General features: G+C 43.2%; 1 protein-coding gene across 1 annotated transcript in view; it reads right to left on the reverse strand.

Moving 5' to 3' along the window:
- Positions 1–8,650, reverse strand: part of LOC306917633 (NLR family CARD domain-containing protein 3-like) — a gene marked incomplete at both ends in the record, with an annotated part of 9,127 nt that extends 477 nt beyond the window's left edge. The window contains 5 exons of the mRNA XM_079495930.1: positions 1,184–1,283; positions 2,847–2,914; positions 3,811–3,981; positions 5,436–7,197; positions 8,383–8,650. Coding sequence (XP_079352056.1) covers positions 1,184–1,283; positions 2,847–2,914; positions 3,811–3,981; positions 5,436–7,197; positions 8,383–8,650 — 2,369 coding nt within the window. The remainder of the gene's footprint in view (positions 1–1,183; positions 1,284–2,846; positions 2,915–3,810; positions 3,982–5,435; positions 7,198–8,382) is intronic.
- Positions 8,651–12,718: the final 4,068 nt, after the last annotated feature.

Raw genomic sequence — 12,718 nt, forward strand, 5'->3', positions numbered from 1 at the left:
ATATCCTCGGCGATATCTGGCCTTACAACCAAGATATCCTCAGCGATATCTGGCCTTACAACCAAGATATTCTCAGCGATATCTGGCCTTACAACCAAGATATTCTCAGCGATATCTGGCCTTACAAACAAGATATTGTTGTGTTAAAAGTTTCAGCAACCCCGATACGTTCTAATCGGACACCACTGCGGCAGGGCCTAGCCCAGACAACCAGCACTAGTTTGAGCTAATTTTATATGGTCCTCTTAAGTGGTTGAGACTCTTAAATAAATGTCTCACTAATAGTTAATGTTCCTTTAACTATTTAAGCCCACATCAACAGTTGTTTGATTAGAAAGAGGCTGTCTTTAACTAAATCACTTCTGTTTGGTGTGCTCTTACAGGCCAGAGAGTTTACATTCAGAGAGGAAGTGCTGAAAGCTTTGAGACGCACAGTAGGTAGTGTATATTTCTAGAATCCTATATGTGGACACCATAGGTAGGCAGAGTTCACCCAAATCTACATTGTGTTTAGTAATAAACCCCAGGAAATATAATGCATGTTTTGGTTAATATAAACACATTACAGTTATGTTAAGTGAAAGTGACATGCTGTATATGAGCTGTTCATACATAGCAGGATGTTGTGCTTCTTTGATTTAATGAATAGAACAGAATAAACACTTACACTTCCTCACACCTGGTCTCAGCCTGCACTCTCCACTGTGGTCACTGTGGGTGAAGGAGAGACAAAGATAAGATAATAGAAACAATAATGATAGATAATTATGCATTTATTAAACATTAAATGCTACTATACAGCCCCCTTTTGGTGTTTTAAGCATTATGTTATACATTAGCTGTTGAAAAATAGCAGACAACGAGTGCCGCGCTACGAGCTTGTAGATCTGCTATTTTTGAAAATTGTGAAAATGTGGTGCAAATTTGGAATATATATTGTTTCAGAACGAAAGTTAAAATCTTTGCTTCTGGGGGGGTCCCCTGGAACAACATATTTTCAGATGGGGGTCGGCGGCCAAATACATACAATTTTTGGGGTCCTTGACATGAAATAGTTTGAGAACCACTGACATAGAAACAGGGTTTTCTGAATACTATGAAAACTAGAATCTAGTGTCAGGTCTAAATGGCTTAAACAACAACTAGGCACATTTACACTGACTGGCATCAAGTCTGTCCATACCTGAGAGTCTTCAGTTGTCCAGCAGAGGGCAGCGTCTCTTGGTCTCCTGGGTGATTGTAGCTCAAGTCCAACACTTTTAGGTGGGAGTTGGATCTCAGAGCTGAGACCAGATAAGAACAACCTTCCTTTGAGACCATGCAGGCTGACAACCTGCACACACGCACACACACGCACGCACACACACACACACACACACACACACACACACACACACACACACACACACACACACACACACACACACACACACACACACACACACACACACACACACACACACACACACACACATGAATGGTTTGTAGACGAGACTGGATCATAAAGGCCAAGGCCAATTCTCAAGGATGAACTTCCCTCATCTCTCCTCAAGCTCAAATGTGAACGCTTCTGACGGAGGCTAAGTCATTGATTTTTTTTTTTAATTTTCGTTTTTTCATGTCATATGAAAGCAGGGAATCATAGCTTCAAATTGACAGTTTGACCCACCATTTTTGGAGATATGGCTTAAGTAATGTCTTGCAGAAAACAGCGAAAACAGGCTTGAAATGTTCACTTCTGTGGTCTCTAACATTACACCTAGCTACATGTTTAAGCATTTATTTCATTTTTACATGTCGATTTCAGCTCTGACATTTATTTGAGACATGCTCTAGTCTAGTATGTGAAGAGTTTGCCTGTGCTATTAACTCATTTTGGATACAAATAAATAAATAAATACATACATTTCTCATCTCCTAACCCTAACCCTAACCCATTGACTGTCTCTGTATCAAAAATAGTCACACATAACCATTCAGGTCCCCAGATTATGATTGTATACCTTAAAATTAGCAATGATTTGTGCTACAATATTACTAGTTTCATATTTATTATAGTAGGTTATTGGGCTCTGTTGGGCCCTCAGGTGACAGAGGGGTACAGTAACTGTTCATATTTATTATAGTATGTTATTGGGCTCTGTTGGGCCCTCAGGTGACAGAGGGGAACATTAACTGTTCACCATCACAGAGTCTGGGGTTTGAATCCATTGTGGTTCAGACAGCTTACTCAGCATCTACACAAACAGGTTTCGGATCAATAGTATGTCGGAACTAAAGCCTGTACTAGTCTGTACTAGTCTACACTGTGCTAGTCACTGGCAGGTAAGGTGACAGCAGTCGTACAAATACAGAAATGTGTGTGGAGCAGCAGCACGAATGCATGACTTGAGGGGGAACACACGTATGTATGTATGTATGTATGTATGTATGTATGTATGTATGTATGTATGTATGTATGTATGTATGTATGTATGTATGTATGTATGTATGTATGTATGTATGTATGTATGTATACGTATGTATGTATGTATGTATGTATGTATGTATGTATGTATGTATGTATGTATGTATGTATGTATGTATGTATGTATGTATGTATGTATGTATATGCAAGTACCAGGCTCGGTTCTACTTGTTAATCGTTTTAATGCTAAGAAGTAATCATCTTCGCGAAGTATATAAATGAATCAGGGCAAACTCCATGTGTGGTTACACCAGGATAATTGTCAGGCATACAAACCTGAGGGTCTCCAGTTTACAGTGTGGACTCCTCAGTCCAAGACACAGATTTTGTATGCCCAAATCCTGCAGATCGTTGTTGCTCATGTCCAATTCTATTAGACTGCAGTTGGAGCTGAGAATTGATGCCAACTCCACACAGCATCGCTCTGAGAGGTTACAGCCACTCAGCCTGAAGAAAGAGAAGTGATAAAAATCAATGGGACCAGATAAGAACAACCTTCCTTTGAGAGCATGCAGCCTGACAACCTGCACGCACGTGCACGCACACACACGCACGCACGCCACCGAGTGGCGCGCTACAAGCTTGTAGGTCTGCTATTTTGAAAATTCGAAGAACGACTGAATCTGATCTCAGGTGAAAATGGGTTAAGTAATGTCTTGCAGAAAACAGCGAAAACAGGCTTGAAAGTAACTGTTCATATTTATTATAGTAGGTTATTGGGCTCTGTTGGGCCCTCAGGTGACAGAGGGGTACAGTAACTGTTCATATTTATTATAGTAGGTTATTGGGCTCTGTTGGGCCCTCAGGTGACAGAGGGGTACAGTAACTGTTCATATTTATTAAAGTAGGTTATTGGGCTCTGTTGGGCCCTCAGGTGACAGAGGGGTACAGTAACTGTTCATATTTATTATGGTAGGTTATTGGGCTCTGTTGGGCCCTCAGGTGACAGAGGGGTACATTAACTGTTCACCATCACAGAGTCTGGGGTTTGAATCCATTGTGGTTCATACAGCTTACTCAGCATCTACACAAACACAGCTGTGCATGCTTGGGGGAGGGAAGCGGACATTGTCACTGTGCTAGTCACTGGCAGGTAAGGTGACAGCAGTCGTACAAATACAGAAATGTCTGTGGAGGATTAAGTAGCACGAATGCATGACTTGTGAGGGGGAACGCACGCACGCAGGCACGCACGCACGCACGTATCTATAAGCAAGTACCAGGCTCGGTTCTACTTGTTAATCGTTCTACTGCTAAGAAGTAATCATTTTCGCGAAGTATATAAATGAATCAGGGCAAACTCCATGTGTGGTTACACCAGGATAATTGTCAGGCATACAAACCTGAGGGTCTCCAGTTTACAGTGTGGACTCCTCAGTCCAAGACACAGATTTTGTATGCCCAAATCCTGCAGATCGTTGTTGCGCATGTCCAATTCTATTAGACTGCAGTTGGAGCTGAGAATTGATGCCAACTCCACACAGCATCGCTCTGAGAGGTTACAGCCACTCAGCCTGAAGAAAGAGAAGTGATAAAAATCAATGAGACCAGATAAGAACAACCTTCCTTTGAGAGCATGCAGCCTGACAACCTGCACGCACGTGCACGCACACACACGCACGCACGCCACCGAGTGGCGCGCTACAAGCTTGTAGGTCTGCTATTTTGAAATATCGAAGAACGACTGACATAGAAACAGCTTTTTCAGAAAACTGTCAGGATGTAGAAGACATTTTTAGAATCTGATCTCAGGTCAAAATGGGTTAAGTAATGTCTTGCAGAAAACAGCGAAAACAGGCTTGAAAGTAACTGTTCATATTTATTATAGTAGGTTATTGGGCTCTGTTGGGCCCTCAGGTGACAGAGGGGTACAGTAACTGTTCATATTTATTATAGTAGGTTATTGGGCTCTGTTGGGCCCTCAGGTGACAGAGGGGTACAGTAACTGTTCATATTTATTATAGTAGGTTATTGGGCTCTGTTGGGCCCTCAGGTGACAGAGGGGTACAGTAACTGTTCATATTTATTATAGTAGGTTATTGGGCTCTGTTGGGCCCTCAGGTGACAGAGGGGTACAGTAACTGTTCATATTTATTATAGTAGGTTATTGGGCTCTTTTGGGCCCTCAGGTGACAGAGGGGTACAGTAACTGTTCATATTTATTATAGTAGGTTATTGGGCTCTGTTGGGCCCTCAGGTGACAGAGGGGTACATTAACTGTTCACCATCACAGAGTCTGGGGTTTGAATCCATTGTGGTTCATCCAGCTTACTCAGCATCTACACAAACACAGCTGTGCATGCTTGGGGGAGGGAAGCGGACATTGTCACTGTGCTAGTCACTGGCAGGTAAGGTGATTGCAGTCGTACAAATACAGAAATGTCTGTGGAGGATTAAGTAGCACAAATGCATGACTTGCCAGGGGGAACGCACGCACGCACGCACGCACGCACGCACGCACGCACGCACGCACGCACGCACGCACGCACGCACGCTGTATGTATGTATAAGCAAGTACCAGGCTCGGTTCTACTTGTTAATCGTTCTACTGCAGTAATCATATTCGTATATAAATTAATCAGGGCAAACTCCATGTGTGGTTACGCCAGGATAATTGTCAGGCATACAAACCTGAGGGTCTCCAGTTTACAGTGTGGACTCCTCAGTCCAAAACATAGATGTTTTATGTCCAAAACCTGCAGATCGTTGTTGCTCATGTCCAATTCTATTAGACTGCAGTTGGAGCTGAGCATTGATGCTAACTCCACACAGCATCGCTCTGAGAGTTTACAGCCACTCAGCCTGAAGAAAGAGCAGTGGTAAAAATCTGTTTGTATTCTCTTTTTTCTTTTCCTGTAAAATCAATATCACATAATATATTAAGGAAGTATAAACAGCATTGAAATGGTGGTTATTTCCTATAGAACTGTGACATATTTTAAGTGTATTCAGTCTTCAGTTAACCTACAGAGCTCTGTTGGAGGCTTTGACCACTGGCAGCAGCCTCAGAAGAGCCTCTTCTGAGGAACCGTATTTCTTCAGGTCAAACACGTCCAGCTCCTTTCCTGATGACAGCAACATGAAGGCCAGAGCTGACCACTGAGCAGGAGAGACAGTGGACAGACTCCCTGAGGTCAGGTACTGTTGGATCTCCTCCTCTAGAGAATGATCACCCAACTCATTCAGACAGTGGAACAGATTGATTGTTCTCTCTGGAGAGAGATTCTTCCTGATTTTCTTCTTGATGTACTGGACAGTTTTCTGATTGGCCTGTGACCTATTTCCTGTATGTTCCAGCAGTCTTTGTAAGAGAGTCTGATTGGTCTCCGATGAGAGGCCCAGCAGGAAACGGAGGAACAAGTCCAGGTGTCCATTTGGACTCTTTAAGGCCTTGTCTACAGCACTCTGGTAGAGGTTGTTTAACTGTGGTCTAAACAGCTTTGACCACTTGGAGGTTGACAGTACATTGACGCCAGTGTTGGTGAATGTGTGAAAGACGTAAAGAGCAGCCAGAAACTCCTGGACGCTCAGATGGACAAAGCTGAACACCTTGTCCTTGTGCAACCCACCACGCACCTCTTTAAACGTCTGTGTGAACATGCCTGAGCACACTGCTGCATCATTGATATCAATGCCACACTCTTTCAGGTCTGCTTCATTGAAGATCAGGTTGCTTTTCTCCAGATGTTTATAAGCCAGTTTTCCCATTGACAGAATGGCGTGCGTGTTCTTAGCTGGACTCCAGTCATACTTGGTCTCTTTCTGTTTGGACTGAACCAGCATGAAGTGGATGTACATCTCGGGCAGGGTCTTTGGCAGCATTCCTGTCCCTTTTATTAAAATGTCCTTCAGAACTCCAGCAATGATCCAACAGAAGATTGGGATGTGACACATGATGTGGAGGATTCGTGATGTCTTGATGTGTGAGATGATTTTATTTGCCATGTTCTCATCACTGATTCTCTTCTTGAAGTACTCCTCCTTCTGGTCGTCAGTGAACCCTCTCAACTCCGTCACCCTGTCAACATACTTAGCAGGGATCTGATCGGCGGCTGCAGGTCGTGTGGTTATCCAGATGCGAGCTTTGGGAAGCAGGTTTCCCTTGATGAGATTTGTCAGCAGCATGTCCACTGACATTTTCTTTTCTACGTCAGTGCAGATCTCCCTTTTCTCGAATAGATGGCGTAGAGGAGTACAAAACTCATCCAGCCCATCGAGGATGAACATAACGTTAGACCCTTTTCCGCTGCAAATATCTGCCTTGTTGATTTCACCAAAAAAATCACGAAGAAGTTCCATCAAGCTGTATTTCATCTCCTTCTGCTTGACATTCAGCTCTCGGAAAGTGAATGGGAACAGGAAGAGGATATCCTGGTTGGCTATGTCATCTGCCCAGTCCTGAGCATACTTCTGAGTTAAGGCTGTTTTACCAGAGCCAGCCACTCCCTTCATCAGCACTGTTTTGATTTCAGCTTCCCCAGGTAAAGGTTTAGTGATGTCTAGAGACTTGATTGGTGTTTCTGGTCTGGATGTTTTTCTGGACACAGTTTCAATCTGGCTGACCTCATGTTCCTTGTTGACCTCTCCACTAGCTACCACTGTGACATTGACCTCTGTGAAGTCCTGGTTCAGAGGTGTTTCTTCTGGGTTTTCCTCAGGTCGTTTCCACTCAATCAGATACTGTCCCTCCTTCTTCAGAAAAGACTTGAGTAGTTGGGGAGTAAGGATTTCTAAATAACCAAAGAACAGAGGACACCAGTAAGTGCATGCTATGATAAATGTGGTCCTCAAATGAGTGGACTTGGTAATTATATTCATGGCTCTGCTGCTGTAGATGCTGAATTATTAGTGTGGTTTAAAGGGCAACCAGACTATTGTAATTGGAACACTTTATTCACCTGGAGTAACCTTTATTTTGAAATGCTACTCCTCCCACAGTTTTGACTGTACGCACTTGACCCATATGTCAAATTGACCGGCTTCATCGGGAAGGATGTGCTTGTATTTTTTTAAGAGAAATGTTGTACAGTTTAATTGATATGAATTTATTAGTGAATAGAATTTCCCCATTGACATGAATGGGAAAATGCGATTTTTCGCATTTTGTCACATTCAAGTATTTTTTCCTCAGAGACTGTAAGCACTATAGTTACAAAACTTGGAGGGTAGGTTCATAATAATTACTAAAATTAATCAACTTATAATGTTATCGGTCGGCCTCATGGTGGCGCTATAACAGCCCACTTTACATTTTGGCTTATAACTCTTGAACCGTAGGTTGTAAAATCCAAATTATTTTTACCCTGATTTCCTTGAGTCATGACGCATCTCCTCATATAGGCCACGCCCATTTGCGTCATGATAGATTTTCCGCCATTTTGCATTTTCTCCAAAACACACTTTTTGCTCCTCCTCCTACAGATTTTGTCCAAATCTCACAAAAATTGGTACACATGATCTCTGGACCCATCCGATTAAAACACCAACTAGCAGAATTTTGGTAGTGCATATCGTTCGGCCGTAATCGTCGTCCGAAGTTAGTAGGAGGGGCCTATATCACAAAAAATGCCATAAATCACGAACGAAATGTCCAATCCATCCCAAATTTGAATCACATGTCGCGGGTGGTTCAATCAACCAAGTACCAAAAGCAATTATATTTTCATCCATAGGGGGCGCCGCAAATGCGAGAAATTTAACCGTTTGTCGCAAAAACATGATTTTTGGGGGGATAAATCCCCTCCGAATTACTTACGCATGATCGCAGGGGTGACGCGACATTGCAATTGGCTGGCAATATCAGTGGGAGGGGCATATGTAAGCCACTGCGGCAACCACACTTTGCAATTTTTTTTAATTGCGACCTTTCTAGTATTAATTTATAAACTTAAAATCTCTATCCTCTCTTCACCTACCTGTTGGTGTGGTTTTAAACCCCTCCACTAGATCAATCCTGTGTATCTTTGTCAGAACATTCAGCATGATCTGAGTTTCTCTACCAGGGTAGCTCTGCACGATCAGGTCCACTGTGTCTGTCCTCTTGGCGTTCTCCAGAACACTCTTTGTGAGCGGCTTGAGACCTTCAACATTTTCAGGCTCTTGTAGATGCCACTTGAACCTGTCAAACTCATCGTGAAGCAGATGATCCAGAGTATCCAACATGCGCTGCTTAAGTGTCCCCATGGTGGATTCTGTTACAAACACACAATGTTAACATGTCAGCTTCATTAGTGTGGTTGCCCAAAGGGCAACCAGACTATTGTAATTGTAACACTTTATTATTATTAGTGTGGTTGCCCTAAAAGGGCAAAAAGGGCAAAGGCCCTAAAAGGGCAACCAGACTCATGTAATTGGAACACTTTATTCCACTGGAGTAACCTTTTGTTTGACGCACTACTCCTCCCACAGTTTTGACTGTACGCACTTGAGCCATATCTCAAATTTACCGGCTTCATCGGGAAGGATGTGCTTGTATTTTTTTAAGAGAAATGTTGTATAGTTTAATTGATATTAATTTATTAGTGAATAAAATTTCCCCATTGACATGAATGGGAAAATGCGATTTTTCGCATTCTCACATTCAAGTATTTTTTCCTCAGAGACTGTAAGCACTATAGTTACAAAACTTGGAGGGTAGGTTCATAATAATTACTAAAATTAATCAACTTATAATGTTATCGGTCGGCCTCATGGTGGCGCTATAACAGCCCACTTTACGTTTTGGCTTATAACTCTTGAACCGTAGGTCGTAAAATCAAAATATTATTTCCCTGACTTCCTTGGGCCATGACGCATCTCCCCATATAGGCCCCGCCCATTTGCGTCATGATAGATTTTCCGCCATTTTGAATTTTCTCCAAAACACACTTTTGGCTCCTCCTCCTACAGATTTTGTCCAAATCTCACAAAAATCGGCACACATGCTCTCCGGACCCATCCGATTAAAACACCAACTGCAGTATTTTGGTAGTGCGTATCGTTCGGCCGTAAACGTCGTCCAAAGTTAGTAGGAGAGGCCTATATCACAAAAAATGCCATAAATCACGAACGGAATGTCCAATCCATCCCAAATTTGAATCACATGTCTGGGGTGGTTTAATCAACCAAATGCCAAAAGCAATTCCATTTTCATCTATAGGGGGCGCCGCAAATGCGAAAACTTTAACCATTTCTCGCAAAAACATGATTTTTTGGGGATAAATACCCTCCGAATTACTTGCGCATGATCGCAGGGGTGAAGCGACATTGTAATTGGCTGGCAATATCAGTAGGAGGGGCATATGTAAGCCACTGCGGCAACCACACTTTGCAATTTTTTAAAATTGCGACCTTTCTAGTGAATATTGCTGCTGAATCTTCCATGTGACGTCTTATTAATTATTATTTAAACTAGGCATAGAGCTGTCAATGTTTCTTGTAGAATTGATAAAAACAAAATGAGATGGAATTGTATTTCTGTTCTGACACTTTGTTTATTATAGGGGCATAAAACCCTATAGCCTATGTTAGTTTTCCACACCAGGTTAAGAACTACAGGGTAAAAACATGACAGGCTACAGAAGTATACAGTGATGTAAGCAACACAGCTGCAGCTAATTAAATAAATAGTGCGTGTGTGTTAGATTTTAATTTGTGTGCCAATAATATCTATTGAAATTGCACATTGGCATGCCCTTGGCTATGGACACGCCTATCAAAATCTAAGGAAGTATTTGATGTCTTTCTTGCCTATCATTCTGTTACAGGATGTGATACAACTGACTTCAGTTGGAATTGTGCCATTCTTTTTGCAACAGCTTGAGAACATTATCCTCTTCATGCAGAGAGTCATGTAACCCAGGAAAAGTGGGGAAGACGTGCATGTGGAAACGTGAATAAGAATGTATGAGCAACAGATGGTACATACATCTGGAGAGAATGTCTTCAGCAAGATATTGATTACTCAATGGCTGACAGACCATGGTCTTGTCATAGTTTGCTTCTCCTGTTCACATTTTCCAACAAGCCTGGGCAGAAAAGCTCCCATAGGAAGTCAAAGTGTGGAGAGGAAGCTAATGATGAGAGCTCGGAAAGTCAAGAAAGAAGGACACAAAAGAATGTGGCCATGCCCGGGTGGGGCTTAAACACTCGGCTGATTGCTAATCAGAGCATGGCCACCACAGGTGATGTGTCTTTAGGCTCCATTCATTCTTAACTCTGGGGGAGCCCGGGTTGGAACTGGGAACCTTGTGGTTCCCATCCAGTCAATCTACCCCTGAACCACTGCCGCCCCGTATGGTCAGACTAAGACTGAAGAAGTCAAATAATGTATTAATTATGGCCTTAACAGGGATCTCACAGTTATACAAGGTATACCTCGTGTTTCTGAGTTCAGCAGGGAGACAGCAACAGGAAAGAAGCTGTCCTGAGCCTACTGGTACGGGAGCCATCCGGGCTGGGGTAATGCAAGGGGATCCTAGCCCCCTTTCTCTTCATCATAGTCCTGCACTATGCACTCAAGAAGGCCATCAGTGGACAAGAGCAGGATCTTGGCTTCACTCTAACACCAAGGAGGTCGAGATGACACCCCAAAGTAGTCCTGACAGATCTGGACTATGCAGACAACCTCAGCCTGCTCTCTGACAACGTGCAGCAAACACAGGAACTCCTGACCAGAGTGGAGTCTGAGTGTGCCAACGTGGGCCTCAGGTTAAATGCCAAGAAAACTGAGGTTATCACCTATAAGATCTCACTGGATCATCAACCTCTGACAACAGGAGAAACTGTACTGAAGGAGGTCATGGACTTCAAGTACCTGGGCGTTGAGTTGACCAACCGAGCAGGATCTAAAAGTGAGGAAGTCACTTGCATGGAGGGCCCTGAATGGCATGACCAGTGTATGGAACTCCAATGTCCCCCGACAAATCAAACTCTTCTTCTATGCAAGAGTGGAATCTGTTCTCCTATATGGCAGCGAATGCTGGACCCTGAAGCCAACCCTGCAGAAGTCTCTAGACGGGTGCTACACCAGAATGCTGCGTGCAGTACTTAATTAACATCAGCAAGAGCGTGTTACCAACAATACCCTGTATGAGGGAATAATAGGGTGAGCCAGAAAGTAGCAGCCAGGAGAATGAGACTAGCAGGACACTGCCAAAGACATCAAGAGCTGCCAGCCAGCAAAGTAGTGCTGTGGGAACCAACACATGGGCATCGATCAAGGACGTCCAACATTAACATATGTGGATGTACTCAAGAAAGACGCAGGAGCGCAAAGCACCAACGAGCTGGCCAGATGTATGGAGAACCAGGATGACTGGAAGCGACGATGGAGGGCTCGTCTGAGGACGACCTAGAGAGAGTTGTGTGTGAAACACGAACGCAAGGACAACACAAGAGACGGTCGCGGCCACACAGCCAACTCAAGGTATGGCCACTGAGCCGACTTGGGGACCCAATGCAAGGACAACACAAGAGACGGTCACGGCCACACAGCCAACTCAAGGTACGGCCACGGAGCCGACTTGGGGACCCAACACAAGAGACGGTCACGGCCACACAGCCAACTCAAGGTACGGCCACGGAGCCGACTTGGGGACACAACGCAGCTCCTCCAAGGAAAACAAACAAATTAACGGAGCTGAACGTGAATCCCCCCCACCGCCCACCCCTTTTTTTCCCTCACTGTATATGTTTCTTTTCCCTTTTTACCTCCTTTATGATGAATTCCTGTTCTGTCTATATAGAAGTGTCTATTTGTACGTCTATTTGTACGTCTCTAAATGTTTTTGATGATTTGAACATGGTGGACCCTATTGGAAACAAGTGTAATGCTTAATTGGGTCGTCCACTCACAGTTAACAGCCTTTGTATTGAGTTTGTGCTTGAAATGTACTGTAATTCTGCAAACTGTTAATAAATTCTTCAATCAATCAATCAATCAAATAAAAGTGTATCATCCATCCTCTCCATCATTAAGTCACAGTTAAAGCTGTGACTTTCATACTGCTCTCTAGGGTGTTTCATAACTCACCACTGTTAGCTGAGTCTTCTGATGGAAGTACAGCTCCTGCATAAGAAGAGGAGTAATGAAGTGAGCTCAGTGAGTTGACATAACATTCATGTAATTGGATTATTGTCATTATCTATGGGGCAAATACATTCATGTATTGCCAGTGGAACTATCACATGTTCCTGGTAAAAAATAATATTGAATGTGTCAACCTTTTCCCAAGTAAATATATTTCCAAAGATGCTATAATTAACCCATAT

The sequence above is a fragment of the Electrona antarctica genome (genome assembly GCF_951216825.1).
Source record: "Electrona antarctica genome assembly, chromosome: 24".
Taxonomy (NCBI): domain Eukaryota; kingdom Metazoa; phylum Chordata; class Actinopteri; order Myctophiformes; family Myctophidae; genus Electrona; species Electrona antarctica.